Source organism: Phragmites australis, chromosome 2 (genome assembly GCF_958298935.1).
Source record: "Phragmites australis chromosome 2, lpPhrAust1.1, whole genome shotgun sequence".
Classification (NCBI taxonomy): Eukaryota; Viridiplantae; Streptophyta; class Magnoliopsida; order Poales; family Poaceae; genus Phragmites; species Phragmites australis.
This window is the reverse complement of record NC_084922.1, coordinates 28934581-28952484: the sequence shown is the minus strand read 5'-3', so window position 1 is coordinate 28952484 and position 17904 is coordinate 28934581. Positions and strand designations below refer to the sequence as shown.

General features: G+C 43.2%; 1 protein-coding gene across 1 annotated transcript; it reads left to right on the top strand.

Moving 5' to 3' along the window:
* The first annotated feature begins 43 nt into the window (after positions 1 to 43).
* LOC133907666 (polypyrimidine tract-binding protein homolog 1-like) lies at positions 44 to 5319 on the top strand. The gene is made up of 11 exons (XM_062349737.1): positions 44 to 182; positions 260 to 474; positions 1089 to 1298; positions 2921 to 2983; positions 3142 to 3215; positions 3291 to 3386; positions 3594 to 3651; positions 3742 to 3831; positions 3910 to 3988; positions 4070 to 4182; positions 4359 to 5319. Exons 2-11 carry the CDS (start codon positions 289 to 291, stop codon positions 5097 to 5099), a joined length of 1710 nt encoding a protein of 569 aa, XP_062205721.1. The 5' UTR covers positions 44 to 182; positions 260 to 288; the 3' UTR covers positions 5100 to 5319.
* The last annotated feature ends 12585 nt before the right edge of the window (positions 5320 to 17904 follow it).

Below are 17904 nucleotides of genomic sequence, written 5' to 3'. Positions count from 1 at the left end.
ATTAACGAGTTATTAATGGGCCTCCCGAAGAGGGCGATACGAAACCTAGGCTGCTTTAAGCCCTCGATAGATTGAGCGCACCGACCAGGCGACCACCGATACGTTCCCGAATCCAACTCGTCCTCCTCTGCTCCGGCCTCTCGCCGCCGCCGCCGCCGCCGCCGCCGGTCGTCACTCGCAAGGTCAGTTCCCTTGTCTAGGTGCTCCTCCAAGTTACGAGTGTTATTTTTTTTTATCTCAAAGCTTCCTAGCGCGGTAGGTCCGGAGGAGAGGATTCGGGAGGGAGCGATGGCTTCTTCCGGTGGGCAGCCGCAGTTCCGGTACGCGCAGCCGCCGTCCAAGGTGATCCACGTGCGGAACCTGCCGTGGGATTGCACCCCTGAGGAGCTGGTCGAGCTGGGGACCCCCTTCGGCAAGGTCGTCAACACCAAGTGCAACGTCGGCGCCAACCGCAACCAGGCATTCATCGAATTCGTGAGTACCTTACATGCCTCGTCCTCTTGTCTGTCTGGTGCACGCTAATAGTTGTAAGATTATCTGATGGAGTTCGGAGTTGGCCGTAATTAGTTCACCTCCTCGTCTTGCTGGACCATAAGTACAGAACTTTAACCAAGAGTTGCGATTTACAAACACACTTTAACCTTCCAATTAGTTGTTTGGAGGAGAAACTCTTTTTCCCTGCTCGTGTTTTTTAAATCGACGACCTGGATCTGCAAGCTACACTCACCCTCACCATCCATGGATTGCTATAGCTGTGTTGCAGGCTTTTGTCATTGGAATTAATTCACTCGGCTTTTCTCTGAAGTTAGTGATTGCTGTGCCCCTTCTGTTTAATATTATAGTCCTCTAGATTATGATACCTTGCTGCAAGGAAAAAAAACCCATTGCTGCGGACATGTTTTTTGCAGTTAAGTGAAATTTGACGGGTAAAAATTGTGTCGAAAAATTTGTCACTAAGGAGGGTGATTGATTAAACAAAAGTGAAATCTAAGATGTCTCATGATATGAGAATGATGGAGTAGTAGTGTAGTACTGGCCCGATGGAGAGTGACTGGACGTTATTTTATTTTTTTTATATTCTTTTGCAGGCTGACCAAAATCAGGCGATTGCCATGGTATCATATTATGCATCGTCAGCAGAGCCAGCGCAGGTAAGAGGGAAAAATGTGTACCTTCAGTACTCCAATAGACAGGAGATTGTCAACAGCAAGAGTAGTGGGGAAGCTGCAGGCAACGTTTTGCTAGTGGGGATGGAGGGTGTTGCACCAGATTCTGTCAGCATTGATGTTCTACACTTGGTAAGGATGTTAACGATTGCATCGGGATTTATGTTTAGTTCTACTGATGTTATCTGCAGGAATATTTTGATTTACCAGGACTGTCTTAGTAACTTCTAGCACATTCTTTTGCATGATCTGAATGGATTAGCAAGCCGTTGTCACGGAGTATCATGGCAGGCTACTGCATCTGGAACACATGTGTGTGTTTGTTTCCTCTCCCTTACTCATCGCTGCCCTACTTCTCCCCTCCACTCCACTCCCCTCCCCTCCCCTCCCCTTCCCTTTCCCCTTCCCTCACCTCTCCTCCCCCCCCCCCTCACCCAAGTATCCCTCTTAGGATGTGTCACATAGTCACATCTACCTCCATCCATCGGTTTAGTTCACTAGGGTTGGTTTTGTTCTAGGTAGTGACGAAAATCTTGATTATCTATTTTGCTCAATGGAGATTGTTTCAGCTCAATAGCTTGCATAATTATACAACCATAAGTTCCTCTCTGGATTGCTGGATTTTTTTTTGTCAGCCTCATTAGCCCACATGATACTTTTTTCGTATGATGTTCCATGTCCTTGGCCACGGTGTGTACTACTTCAATAGAAAGCATGATGTTTAGACTTGTCACAAGCATCTCTGGAAGCGATTGGGAACGTGATGAAGACGCAGGTTTTTGTGGTTCTGTTATAAATTAAAAGTAGTCAAAGAAAAATTCTTTTTTTTTTCATTAATTGAAGAAAATAATCTTGATGGGCACAAATATGCCATTCTTTTTGTCATGGTTACAGGATTGTTAAACGAAACAGGTTGAAACCGGCTTGTAAATAGGAAATGATGTAGTTTTACATGTTTATGACAGACCACAAGCAGCCAGCTCAAATATATTCTCATGTTATTTTCTTCCCAAAACTACAGGAAAAAATAAGCATTTGATGAAGTGGCTTAAGAAATTTTCTTTGATAATAAGTTCTCTTGCCAAAACTACCAAACTTGCACACACCTAATTCTCCTCACCTAAAGAATATTAATAAATAATTTTTGTTGCAATCGATTGACACACTTGTGTAAATGTGCTGTTAACGCTACCTTCAAGGATCAAATGTATAGATGAGCTGTTCATAAAGAATGTTTGAACAGTTTACTCACTTGCCATTGAAACTATTGTAGCTAAATTTTGGTCTTTCAGGGGGTAGAAGCATTATGCCTTGGATTTAGCTCCTTTTTCTAGTCACACATGTACGCTTTCTAGGCGTGCTTCTTTCTGAACTTATCTAGGTCATCTATCCAAAAGCTAGAAAAGTGTTGACTCTGTTACATAGTAAAGGCTTTACTGATCATAATATCCAAGAAAGACGGTAAGTTCATTTGCATTATCCTCATCAGCTAATAGGTACCCATCCTACGCAACTGATCTGATAGTACCATTGATTCATTGTTATTGATTATGTCAAATCTATCTTGTAGGTGTACACTTCTCTGCATTTTTTGTATTAAAAAAATTAATTGTGCTTGGCGTTCAGATGTCAATTAGTCTTTGTCTGTAACTTCCCATTCAAGCTCATCTTACTTTCCAGTTGTATTAATGCATGCATTCGATTTTACTATACCATTTTACCTGCGTCTTAACACTGGAAGTTTGTGTGCCCAGGTATTTTCTGCTTTTGGATTTGTTCACAAGATCGCTACCTTTGAGAAGGCATCTGGTTATCAGGTGACAGTTTTGTTTTTACTTGTTTGTAACATGTCTCATCTCTCATCAGCCCCTGATCCTATCTTATCTATATCAGAACAGTATTACGATTTCTCTTCTTTCTTTGTGCCCTGGCTGAGCTTATTTTATCTGAAGTTATGCCTGTTTATCTGCTGTAGGCATTGATTCAGTTTTCTGATGCTGAAACCGCAACATCCGCAAAAGCTAATCTGGATGGTAGATGCATTCCTAGGTATAATCAACTATTAATTTTTCTGTTGTTTTTTTTCTCAAGACTAATGCATAATTACTTGTTCTTGTATTGTAGCTATTTGCTTCCGGAATTGGATGGGGCCTGCACTTTAAGAATAAGCTATTCAGCACACAGTATTCTAAATGTCAAGTATCAGAGTCACAGGAGTAGGTAAGGGTTGCTTTGTTTGACGAGATGAACTATTTTCATTGTGCTTGTTGCTTCATGGATAAATTCGCTAAGTTCTACCCATCGATTTCTTTCATACCATGGGCCAAATACATTTTTGTGTGTCAAATATTTTCTTCAATTTGGTCGTTTTGTAATATTTTAGCGATCACACAACTATTAACTATCCTTTGGTGATGTTTCCTTTAGGGACTACACTAACCCTTACCTTCCTTTTCTGGATTCTGGTATAGATGGCTCTGGACCGGTAACACTTCTGACCTTTATGCATGCATACTTCTGCTTTGTACTTATGCTAATATAGTTGTTGGTTCATAATTTTATATGTTATGCCCAGGATGGTAAAAAGCAGGAAGCAGAGAGCAATATTCTGCTTGCATCCATTGAGAACATGCAGTATGTCGTTACAATAGATGTGCTTCACGAGGTAATATATTCAACAATCATGCTGAATTATTACATGTGTGTAGTTTGCACCAACTTTTTGGTATCTTGTCATTGGCAGGTATTTTCTGCTTTTGGATTTGTACAGAAAATTGCTATTTTTGAGAAGAATGGCTTTCAAGCATTGATCCAGTATCCAGGTAGATATTAACTTATTGCTACATGAAATTTATCTATTCTTGCGCAATGTGTCTCTCAAATCCTTTATGCTTTTCTTGTAGACATTCAAACTGCGGTTGCAGCAAAGGCAGCATTGGAAGGGCACAGCATATATGAAGGTGGATATTGCAAGCTTCACCTCACATTTTCACGCCATACTGAGCTTAATGTTAAGGTAATCATTACCACTTCCTCACTATAACCAAATTTGATATAGTTGGTGCCTTGTGGTGCTAGAAATAAATACAAAAAATGGAAGATTTAGATGAACCAAGCATGACTAAATGAGCTAATGTTGAAACTAGTGATGTTAAAGCTCATTCATTGATTGCTTTAACTTTTTTTTTTCAGATTAACAACGAGCGAGGTAGAGATTATACCAGAGGGAACATCACTCCAAGCACTGATCAACCTTCCATTCTTGGTCCTCAGCCGATACCAAATGTTGGTGCTGTCATACCACCACCACTCAGCGATGCTCCTTCCGCAGCCACCAACGCAGTAATGCCACCAGGGGTGCCTATTTCAGCAACACCTGGAGAACCATCAGTTACTCCACCTTCTCACCCTTCCAGTGTGCCACAGTCGCAAACTGCTGTTGTTCCATCGGGTGGACCTCCACGGTACCCTAGCCAGGCAATCCAACAAGGCCCTCCTGGTGTTCCTCTACAGTTCCCGGGCTATGGAGTCCCACAGTTTACTCAGGGTTCAGCTCAAGCTCCAATGGTCCAACCTTCAGGCCAAGGAAGTCAACAGATGTCTCGCCATGTAAACTATCAGCTACCTCCAGCTTCACCTCAATTCATGTATCTTGGCAATGGAAGCCATCCGGCTCCAAACACACATGGGCCACAGGCAATGTCGTTCCCTGGCCTTGGAGGTCAGCAGCTACCGCCAGGTCCTCAGATGATGCAAGCTCCAGGTTACGGAAGCCTGCCGTTTCCACAAGGTCAGGGGCAAGGGATGCCACAGTTCCCGATGTTCGGCAACCAGCAGTTTCCTCCGGGTATTGAGCCCCAGATGATGCCTTTTTCTGAGCAGGGAGGGCAGCAGCTTCCATTTGCTCCACGGGTTCATCCGTATAATCGTTAGCTACTTTGTCTTTGCAATGTCAGATCATAGATGGATGGATGTCAATCCTTCTCTGTTGCCATTTTTGTGAGGCGAATACCGATACTGTTCTGAGTTGACAGTGTACTTGTTGGTAAATGTTTCGTAATATGGCGAAAACAAGTGTCCAATCTGGAATTATTGTGGTAAATGTTTTGTGATGGGCATTGTATCAATCTTTCCTCGCTGCAGAAATTCTCAATTATGTTCTTTTTCTCTGGGACCTTCTGCCTGCCTCTCCAAGATTTGATCCCTGGGAACGCGCGTTGCAACTGTTGAAACAGCATACTGCATGTTTATGAGCCTTTTGTTCTTCGAGGCTTTCTAATCCCAGCTTTCGTTGCAAATACCTGTTCAGCTACCAAGTACGTCTGGTGCCAGCTAAAAGTACATATCACTTTGGGACCTTCAAGTCAATATGGTGTGAACGTCACTTTGGTATAATCTGGTGGTCATTTGATCTGATCAGAACAAGAATCATTGTTCTGAAAATTTGGATGAGCTGGTATAGTTTTACGTATGAACAAGACATTCTGGTATCCTTTTGAATTTGTATGGAACATGTTCAGTCCTATGAGTCTAAATTCGTAATTGGTCACATTGCAATTTGGTGTTATCAACTTTTTTTGGAAACCAAAAGACTACAATTAAATTTACAGCAAGGTGCAGACAAATCGCTGAACATCAACAGCATTACATCGAGGGCACAGATTTGTGCCACGGCATAGTGGCCCCCGACTGCCAAACAATCGGCAAACTTGTTCCATACTCGATAACTGTAGAATTAGGAATCTTCTCTTTCCAGGGCGCTCTCTCTCTCCCTCTATATATACACACACATACTAAATGGGCTAGGCCTTACACACATACACGCATAGCCCAGTATTACTTAAGATGGCTGATATATATCTATCATTCTCATCTTACGATATGCTACATTACACTTTTTTATTTCTAAACCATTAGTTAAACAATATGTCACCTAACTACCTGAGTTTATATAGCTTAATTCTAGTATATCATCATCTAACTTCTCTTTAATAAAGAAAAGATATATCTCCATATACTTCGTTCTATTATGTTGAACTAAATTATTAGCAATATTAATAGTTGATTTGTTATCACAATAGACTCTCAAAGGACCTTTTCTTAGCACATTTAATGTGGATAGGAGATTTCTTTACCTATAATATCTCACTCACCACAAGAGACATTGCTCTATACTCTGTTTTCCTAGTTGACTGAGATACAATTGATTGCTTCTTGCTCCTCCATGACACCAAATTTCCTCCAACTAAAATGCAATAACCTGAGTGGATCTCCCATCATCAAGACAACTTGCACAGTTAACATCACAATAGTCTTTCATATTTAGATAACAATAGCTCTTGAACAAAAGTTTATTTTCAGGACTACTCTTTTATTATCTTATGATCTGGTAACCGTATCCAGATGTCCACTTTTGGGATCATGCATATACTTACTTACAACATTCACATCATAGGAAATATCCAACCTTGTATGACACAAATAAATGAGCCGACCAACAAGCCTTTTGTAGCTCTCCATGTTCACTGGATTGCCTACTTCAGCGCATAACTTGTGGTTTGGATCAATGTCACACCCCAAAACCATAACTTAGTCATTAAGCACACATATGCATCATGACATCATGTTATATGCTTTTGGTTTCGTTTTAAGTGTTCAAAAATATTTTGGAAATGTTACGTCGTTAATCAATGCGAGTTCCCACCATATACTTCTGAGTGTGAATCATTTTGAAATAGTTTAGATAGCCCAAAACCATTTAGGAAATAATGGGAAAGGAATTGGAAGAAAGAGGGAAAAGAAAGAGAACTTTCTACATGTGTACCCAGCCTGCGGTCTGACCAAGCCTCCCCACAGTTTGACTCCCAAGGCTCAGAATGGCCACTTAAGACCCATCGACCACCTCTCACTCCCTCACTTGTTCATTTTCTTCCCTCACCCATGAGAGAGAGCAAGGAGAGCTCCCTCACTATTCCTCCACCTAAGGCTCAACGAAAGCCGAAGATTGAAGGACAAGGTCACCCACGAGTTCCCCACATCATCCCTGAGCTCATCCCCAAGCATCCCCTCGCCAAAGCAAGCCCAGTCATCCACATTGGAGCTTCCCCAGAGCCGACCAACTCTCAAGAAAGCTTCCTCATACCAAGGTGAAACTCCCCAACCCCCTTCCTCTCATTTTCCCTGAGTTCCTCCACTCTCATAGCCATAGGACCGAGCTACATCTAGCCATAGACGTCGATCCATGGGGCTCAAGCTTTTGGCCCCAGGCATATCGCTCAAACCACCTAAAATAGATCCCCCCTAGTTACATAGAGTGTTTAGGTGCCGGCCTTGGCCAAAGGAGTTGCCAGAATCATTATTGGATAGCTCGCCAAGTGCCACCGGCCGAGCACAGTGGTCTGACTATGTCTTATAGTGGTCTAACCGCTGTTCCAAGAGTCAGACCGCCCCTCGGGCCGGTCTAACTGTCGGGTATCAAACTGACACACTTCTCAGGGTCTGACCACCCTTCCCCAGTAGTCTGACCACCCATATTGGTGGCCTGATCGCGGTCAACTCAAACAGAATCGTTTTAGTGTAGTTTAGTATTTGCTAAAAGTTGTAAAATTCATAATAAATTCTTTATAGCTCCAAAAATTGTGAAACCAATTTTTTTGGTTTCATAATAATTTCCACTGCCTATTAAAAATACATACAATAATGAAATAATTAATGAAGTTTCTAAGATAAATTAATCATGTTAAAGCTTCATTAATTCATTACAAGTCCAAAATTAATGAAACTGATTTTGCTAGTCTTCTTATGATATGTTCTAACTAGGAAAAATGTTTTCATGACATGTCGCGTTGTATCTTGTTCATGATCATGCATCACAAAACATGTTTTATGGCATTTCATCATGCTTATTGTGATGCACTTTCCCTCTTTTAGCGATCGATGAACCAGAGAGTAACGGGTTTGTTTGAGGCAAAATTGTAGTTGATCTTGTTTGTGAAGCTGAGCACCAAGGCAAGCATCGATGCATATCATGTGGGTAAAGATGTACTCTCTTGCGGGGTGTAAAATCAATTCGAATTATCACGCTCTCGGTTATGAGCAAGCTTAATGTTCATTAGACTTCACTGTAGAGTCTCATTTGGTATTGGTGTCATGGAGGTTATGTGGAACGAGATGAGATTGTTCGGTTATGTGTTATGTTGAGATAATTATATTCTATGGTCTTATGGTCATGATAGGATAGCTTAAGTGTTAAGTTATATAGCTGCTCATATGTTAAGTTGTATGTTGAATTGTCTTTCGCATAATTCAATTTAACCTTGTGACATATTCCTTACTAATTCATCCAAATGCATTATCCTTGGAGTCAAAAATATATATACACATACGAGTAAGACTTGTGAGTACCTTTGTACTCATCGTGCTTTGTTGATTGTTTTGCAGAATAAGTTTAGAAGCCGACTACTTATGCCCCACCGAGAGCAGTGTGGTGATGAGTAGTTATTATACTACTACTAACCCCGGTCGATTGTCTTGTAGGCAAATGCCTCCACCGGTCTTTGTTTTCTTTAGATGTTATTCTGCTGCTCTTTTGGGAATTATCAAAACACACATATCGAGACTGACGGGATTGAATTCCTTTTAATTGTTTTGTGACTGCGACTATTGTGGTGAGATGCGGATTAGCATGTAACATGTAGAGAGATGGATGTGCACTACCTCTTATCTTATTATATGATCCCCAATTTGATTAATTCGAATACAATTTGGACGGGTCCTCCCAATCAATAGGTGTTGATGCAGGTCAACACCCAAGCATACTAGGCTCACTAAGTAAGTCCAGTGCATACTTTCTCTACGAGAGAACAATACCTTTTGGAGATTGAGCAATCTCAATGCCAAGAAAGTACCTGAGTGGACCAAGATCCTTCATCTCAAATTCCTTACTCAGGTTTTCTTTCAGACGCTTAATCTCAATTTCATCATCACATGTGATGATGATATCATCCACATACATAGACAAAACTATTATCTTAAGCCCCAAATGTCGATAGAACACAGTATAGCCCCTGTTGCACTGTTTATATCCCATCCTACACAACGCATGTTTGAATCAGTCAAACCATGCTTGTGGAGACTGTTTGAGCCCATACAAGGGCTTCTTCAATCTACATACCTTCCCAACTATTTCAGGATTAAAAAACAGGGTGGAATATGAAGATATCCGTGCAAGAAAACATTCTTAGCATCCAATTGATGCAAGGGCCAACCAAAGTTAGCCGCGCAAGAGATCAAAGATATTACCGTGCTCATCTTTGCCACCGATGCGAATGTATCATCATAGTCAATGCCATATTTCTTACTATATTCCCTTGCAACAAGTTTTGTTTTGTACCTTTCCACCGTGCATCCTGGGTTTTGCTTCACAGTGAAGACCCATTTGTAACTGATAGCTTTTTTCTCAGCCATAATTTTACAAGTTCTCAAGTTTTGTTCTTTCAAGAGCTCTTAGCTCCTCCAACATGGCCTCATTCCACTTAGGGTCCTGTTCTGCCTCTTTCTAGCCTTTAGGAATTTCCATAGACTATAATGATACAACAAATGCTCTATATGCAGGTGATAGGGATGCATAAAAAATATAATTTCTAATATCATTCTCAAACCCATACCTTGGTGGAGGCACTCTGGCCTTAGAACATGCACCTTTCCATAATGCAATGGGAAGATCATCTAAGGAGTCATTTTCAACCTCAACTTCAGAGGTTGACAACACATAAACAATCTCCGTTGGGGCTGGTAAACCTTGTTCAGGGGTTAATGATGGAGTCATTGTTGGAGCCTGTAAGACCCCTCATTACCGGGGTCTCCTGTGCCTCCTGTATCAGTCTCTCGATTAAGTAGCTGATACGCACAGTATAACAGTTGTAATATCACAGTCAAAATTCATATGTAAATAACAAGATTCTGGGTACAAAAGACTTACAAACCATATTGAATATTACACTCTTGGCCTAGCTGCCAGCAGAATACACAACGGAAGCAAAAACCCAAGCCACAAGCAGCGAGGGAGCGAACGCGACCTCAGAGACCATTCTTCATCCCCGGCTTCACCTCCGGCGGAGTCAGCATTGAGTTCTTCATCTGAATGATAGCAAGAGTGAGTACGGAAGGTACTCAGCAAGCCCTATACTACTTCAAGGGGGTTGATAGATGCATAATGGATAGGCTCTGGTTTAGATTTATGCGTAAAGCATTTTTATGTAGATTATCAATTGTATCGACTATGATTGACTTCTAGATATTTTAATATTTCAAAACCAGTGATGGGCTTTGTCTGGGGTTTCTCGGTCCTGGGAGGGGCTACACCTCGCTCCACAATCCCTTTTTATCATTTCTGGTGTACCTCTAGTATCACACAGCTTCTGGCAGATTGAGCCAGGAACCTCATCATACGGACATCTAGTCTCCACACTCACTCAAAACGCATGCACCTGAAGTCTAGTCAAAAAGGTTCTGCCTTCGCATGTCCATGACCGTGGACACGGCTATTCGAATAGATTTACACTCTGCAGAGGTTGTATAGCTTTACCCATACGATATACTCAGCCTCCAACCGTTGTAAGCAGAGGAGCGAATCATACCGAGATTCTCTAAACACCTTTCCTGCCAGACTTTTCCATGAGACACGCCAAGTTCCAGAGCTGCATGTTCTGAAGATCAGCCTCCCTTTTTAAGCCTAAGCCGGTCCCTGAAACCTCCAAACAGCGGGACAGATAGACCCTTGGTTGCTCATTGCTCTTAGCCTCCTGGTATTATGCCCAACTCAATCTGGTGGAGGAAAAGTCAAGTCCTGCCCATTCAGGACGTATGGTTGCACGGGGTCGCTAAGGCATGTCGGCGAAATGACTCGGTCCTTAAGCGGCCAGGCTAGGAATCTTCATGGGCAATGAATACCATCATGTAACTTAAGCCCCTAAGAGCATCCTCCCCGGAGGACTACTCTACCTGCCCGCGCCAAAATAGTTTTCACCATTTTTACACATCACCTTCCACGTCCCACATGACATCAAGGATTTCACGATCATCATGGAATTCACAACCATCAAGGAGGCATGGCATATGAGTTATCATTGATAATAGTAAATTTGTCTCTTCAGAGAAGTATTTTTAAAAGCGACGTCTCCGAGGAGACGTATTCCATCCTAAGCATGCTAGATATCAAGGCGTCATCTATTGTTAATATATGTAACAACAGGTATTCCTAGGGTGATATGTATTCTGGATGATGACATGTATGGCATGACAGTGTTGATAGGATCAACTACTACAAGTGGTTTGAAAGAAAATGCAATATATAGCACATGCGATAATAAGTCCGGTTTTAGTTGATCATGTATATTATTCAAAAACATAGGTTCAATATGATCAAGGAAATAGGACTTGCCTTCTTCAGAATTTTCTTCGAAGTCTTGATTGTAATCGGGATCCTCCTCACTCCGGATACTTCCGGCGCAGCACTCGTAGAACGCAGGTTGTCCTGAAATCGCGTCTACGATAAATAACGGTGACATTAAAGAAGAATCAATTAAACACCAAATAAAAAGCCAGATGAGTCCTAATGGACACCACAACATGACTGATGAGTAGATCTCGATTTTAGATGAATTTCGGCGGAAGAATCGCCAAAATCGGAGTCAGGATGGAGAAGTTACGGCCCTCGGAAGATTTAATCAAAATTTAAATCTAGAAATTAATAAATGATACTGTTCACAGGTGGGGCCCACATGCACAGTATGATTTTGGGCCGAATGGGCTTGGATGGGCTGGATTCAGGCCTGGATGGGCCTGGGCCAGGTTTGGTACAGGCCGGGTTGCACAATGTTGGCCTGTTCGGATTTGGGCTGCCTGGCTAACGGGCCGCGGAGGCAGGCCGGCCTACCAAGCGGCCCATCTGGTGGCCAGGTTGGCGAGGACGGCAGCTGGGCCGAACCAGACGGAGCCACAGCCCGTGGCTGCTTTCCCTCGCACGAGTGATGGTCCAACTTCGCGCGCGCGCGAGCACGCAGAAGAGTAAGGGGGGGAGTTTGGCTGACGGCGAGAAATTTTGGTGGGGCGTCGCTGGAAGGGTCGCCGGCACCGGATTTCCACCATAACTTCACGACGACTTGTTGACGCCAGGCTTCTACACGCTACGGGGAACGCGAAGGAAGGCTTGCCGACGGCGGCCAGCGATGGAAGCAGTGCCAGATCACGGCCGAAGTAAGGGCAGCGGCACAGTAAGAGTCGGGCAGCACTCCCCCTCACTGGGAGGTGCCAATCCACTTCGAAGAAAGGCCCTACGGCTTCTAGACATCATGGTACGACGCGTGGCGATAGGAACGGGGTTCTAACACGCCGGCGGCGAGCTAAACGCGGCGACGAAAGTCATACTGAAGGCGGCGCACGGTGATGAGCAAAAAGGGGGCTCGGGAGACGCCTATATGCTATCTATTGGGGTGGTAGGGGACTGAGAGGCTCACCGAGCTCAAGGACGATGAGAAGCAGGTCGGCGGCCGGCGATTCGTCGAAGAGGTGATGGCGGCGCTGCTCGGCTATCAGTGCGGACGAGCTCCCATTGGGCTTCCGGTAAATGGGCAGCAGCACAGAGACGGTGAGTGTCCCCCAGTACCTCTTAGCAACACATTGACGGTGAATGGGTGATGGCGAGGTGGCAGCGACGGAAATGGCGGTGGCGGCAGAGTGATGGTGCGGCGAATGCAGAAGAAGAGCGAGAGAAGGACCGGTCGTGCTATTTATAGACAGTGAGGGAGCACAGGGAGGCAGTGCACGCGTGCTGGCGTCATGAGGATGTCGGCAGCGAGGTGGCAGCGGCGCCCACCTTTTTCCTCGGAGCATGGGCGTGCTCTGCGCCGGCCAAGTATGGGCAGTTGCAAAAGTCGCGCGCGCAGGGTATGGGAGGAGAGAGGGGCGAGAAGGAGAGAGAGCGAGGAAGCGGGGGGGGGGGGGGGTTGGTCGGCTCGCGCGGGGGATATTTCCCCGGAGGATGACGGCGACGAAGTCGTCGTCGCGCTGGAAGGGAGAAGGAAGGAGGAGGGCGGAGGGACTGAGCTGTCGGATCGGCGACATGTGGATGGCCAACGCGGGCAGGGCGCAGGCGCCTGCTGGCGCGCGCGAACGTGCGGCTGGGCTGCCAGCGGGGGTGGGCGAGAGAACTGGGCCGCTCGGCGTCGCTGTGGGCCGGACGCGGCGCGTGCGAGAGGAAGAAAAGGAGACGGCCGAATGGGCTGCCGGCTGGGCTGCGCGAGGAAAAAGAAGAGGGAAGGGGCTGGGCCGAAAGAGAGAAGAGGGAGGAATTCGGCCCGTGAGAGGGAAAAAGAATAATTGGGAAAATAGTAAGTTTAAATTCAATTTGAGGTATTTTAATTTCGATTTGATTTTGAATTCAGATCAACTATATTCAGAATATTTGATATTTGGATCTCGAGACTTTTTGGAAGATGATTTGAATCCAAGAATTTGAATTTGAATAGGATTCGAGCTGAACAGAATCTAATAGTAGGTTTGAATTTGAATTTGATTTTGAGAGACATTCAAGTTCAACCCTCCACATAAGAATCAAAAATCTCAACTAGTGCATATAAATCAACTTAAAGTAGAGACCAATTTAGAATTGATTCTAGAGCACTTCTAATCACCTAAGCATCTTATAGACATGATGTACATGTATACTAGTATATATACATCTAAGTACCTAATCTCTTAACCCATAGTTAGCCTAATTTAGAGAGAATTTTGTAACTTGTTAACTTCCTTCTTGTATACACTTTCAAGGTTTCTTTGTCTCGTTGCTCCTCACCTATAGAGCTATTCTCGTGACAAGGAGTTGGAGTCCAGCCACCAGTCACCACCTACATTTTTGATTGAGTTGTGCCACTAATCACAACCTCCATTCTCCTCGGTAATTGCTCAATTGAACTATTAATCGCATCATTGTTCTCACCTCTCGACTAATCACATCTGTAATTGCTAAGTCAGATTTAAACATTAAACTTAGGTCAGTCTTCTCTCCACAATATAGCACCGACTCCCTGAAAGTTACATCCATGCTTACAAATAAGCATTGCTCACTAGGACACCAGCACTTGTATCCCTTCTACTGTGAAGAAGCCCCACAAAGATGCACTTTATGGCACGTGGATCTAGCTTTCCTACTGAGAGTCTATGATCCCTCACAAAGCATGTGCATCCAAAAACTTTAGGTGGAACCACAAACTTATTCTCACCTAGCAGCATCTCACATGGGTCTTCATTCCAAGTACTCTCAATGGAGTATGATTAATGAGGTATGTAGCTATAAAATCTTGGGCACATTCATGGTAAACATTAGTGAGCGAGCAACCTCCAAAATATGATGATTTTTTCTTTCGACCACACCATTCTGTGGAGGTGTGCTCGGACATGAAGTTTGGTGAAATATATTATTTGCTGATAGAAACGCACCAGATTCCTTGTTCACATACTCAGTCCCGTTATTTGTTATTATCATTTGGACATGAGTTTTGAATTGGCTCTTCACAAGGGTATAAAAATCTTGGAAGTATTTCACTACCTCATACTTATGCTTCATAAGATATATACATGTCATCCAAGAAAAACAATAAATAAAGGTAACAGAGTATTTCATTCAGCTGATAGAAATCACTGGACATGTCCAAACATTTGAATGTATTAGCACAAAAGGAGACACACTCCTGATGCCCCTACACAAGATGTCTCCATGTATTTTGCAAACCCACATGCAACACAAAATAGTTTGTTCTTATCCACCCCACACATTACATCAAGAAAAGCTTTGCATATTTCATCAAAAAAAGATGCCACAATCTACAATGCAAAAGCATCACGATAGCTTCCTTCTCTCCCACCATTACTGCTAGTACAATACATAATGCATCATTTACTTCTTCATGGTTCATGTACCGCAACCCACTATGCCTGGTTGCACTCCAAAGACTTCTCCCTATTCATTTGTCCCTAATTAAAGAATTTTCCCGATCAAGTATAACCCAAGATTGACGAGAAAATGCTGGCACATGCACTGATGATAGTTTAATAGATGGATTGTATTGTACCGTACCGACACCTATAATGGGTTGTGGTGCGCCATCAGCTATTTGTATAGTTTCTTTACATGTGGGGGGGGGGGGTATTGTGTATATGACATAAAGTCACTTGATATGCATGTGACATGCCTTGAAGCCCCTAAGTCTAAAATTCAATTTAATTGTGATATTTGTGTGAGTGTGGATGCATGGACATAATTACCTTCATCCATATAGGCAAAGTTGATGAAGTCACCACTGTGAGCCTCTTGATCTTTATCTTCAAAGCTTTCTATCTTTTAATTCAACTGTATTAGTTCTTCAAATTCCACTGATGAAGCCCCAGCTAACTTAGAAAGTTCATCTTTTGTGGCTGATGCATTGGCTTTGTAGACACTTCTTACTCCACAGCTTCTACCACCTCTTGTAATACTTCTGCCACCACATCTTCCTCATTCACGGTTCAACCTGAGTAGTTTAGGAAAATCACGAATCAAGTGCCCCCTATAACCACAATTGAAACACTCCATAGTCTCTTTAATCCTTGTTGCTGCAAAAGCAGGACGAGCTAGAAGTGAAGCATTTTCCTTCATCAACTTTAGTCTCGACTCCTCCTGCGTTATAGCAGCTATTGCCTCATCTAGGTTAGGAAGAGTAGATTAATGAAATATAGTGGTACGCCTTCCCTCAAACTCCGAATTTAATTAGACCCCTCAGAAACTAAAGGACTCTTTTCTTTTCTATCCACTTCTTCACCTAAGCCACACAATCAAAGTGTGGCAACTCAATAGGATCATAGTGATCTGCATCAACCCACAAACGCTTCAAATCAACAATATAATCCATAACAAGCTGCCCCCCTGTTTGAGGTCATGGAGGCGGTCTTCTGTTTCAACTATCAACATCACATTTCTACCCCTGAATACAACTTTTCCAAAGCTTTCCATATTTCTGCTACACTCATAATTATATCAACAATTCTGGCAATGGTCGGAGCCATAGAACTCAACATCTGTGCAACCACCAAAGAATTAGTAGCATTCCATGTCATCCATTCAGGACTCCACTTGTCTCCTGGATTAGATGATTCTCCTATAGCAAAGCCTTTCTGAAAGTGCCTAGAGGGGGGGGGGTGAATAGGCTTTTCTGAAAATTAAAAATAAAACAGCGGATTAAAACTGTCGGATACTCTTGTGAAGGTCGAATACTCCGGTCTGGTCTGGAGTATCCAGTCTATACAGAAAATCAAGAACAACTATGAATTAAAGCGAGCAGCTAGAATATAAAGGTGTAGCTATGTCTACTAGTTATCACAGAGCTAAACAACAGTTAATACTAGCAAGATGATCACTAAGGTAACTTATATGTAAATTCACAAATTCACACGATTAAGTAAATTGCACAAATAAGAACGCGAGAGATTATCCCGGAGTTCGGCCACCTCACAAAGAAGTGCCTACGTCTCTGTTGAGGAGCTCACAAAGAGCTGGGTCTTTTCCATCCCTATCCTCTTCTAGCGACCACAAAGATCAAGCTAGAATTTCCTTACTCAATTTGAAGTCGATTACAAACTTCCCATGGCACTCCACAAAGATTAGGTGCTCTACGGGCGACGCCTTGCCGTCTAGAAGCACAAAGCTTCAAGAGTAAAGATCACAGCGAATGCTCGAGGAAGAACTCAATGCTCAAGTGGCTTAATCTCACTCCAAACTCAAACTCACTAAATTTTGCAAAGCTTAGCACTAGAGGTGGTTGGAGGGACTTTGAATGCTTTTAGAATGTTCAAAGAGTCTAGAGTTCACCAGCAACAGCAAGCATTTAATGTCTTCTCAATTTAGACTTAGACCTGTTCATGACTTAGATAAACATATTAGATCCTTAATCATTTTATTATCAATAAGCTAAAACCCACTTAGGGGGGTCTAGATGCACTTTCACTTTCAACCTTTTTGCCTTTAGGAGCAGCAAAACTCTTCTAGACCAGCCTAAGTAATTCTTGATTACCTCCAATTTGATGTCATTAGGCATCTGTAGCACAATTTGTCTGCTTGAGGATGAGGTCTCATCCTTTCTCGCAGTGAGCAGCTCCACCCATTTGCCAAGAACTTGTCCAATCCCTTGATTTTCCCCCATGATTCAGTTGCTCAATTGCAAATAGTCTATAGTCACAATCAACAAGACTAGACCACAATAGACCAACTCCTCTTATATCAAGCCTTTGCTCCTAGAGTTCCAAACTTTAATTCCTTTGACCCACCAAAAATAGAGGCTCAAATCTTCAATTCCTCTGCTTCCTACTATAGCTACAGCTACTTCACGAGGTCCCAGTTCAAGTAGCAGCACAACTTGTTGCTGCCTTCAGCTCATACCGCACCATCTCCACTTGCAGTAGTAGACAAACTCACAGCCCTACTAACACAACGTTGCCAGCCTCCTTTCACTCTCTCAAGCCTTCCTCGTCGCCTCCTCACTCATGCTAAGATCCAGCCTCGCTCATCTCCGAGTTCCGCCGTCGACCTTCACGCACACGCACCTCAAGACCTCGATGGAGCATCGCTCCATTTCACCATGGATCGTGCTCCCGCTTGTCACGCCTTGAACACAGGTCCATGCGACAGTCGCAACATAATTGTAGATTA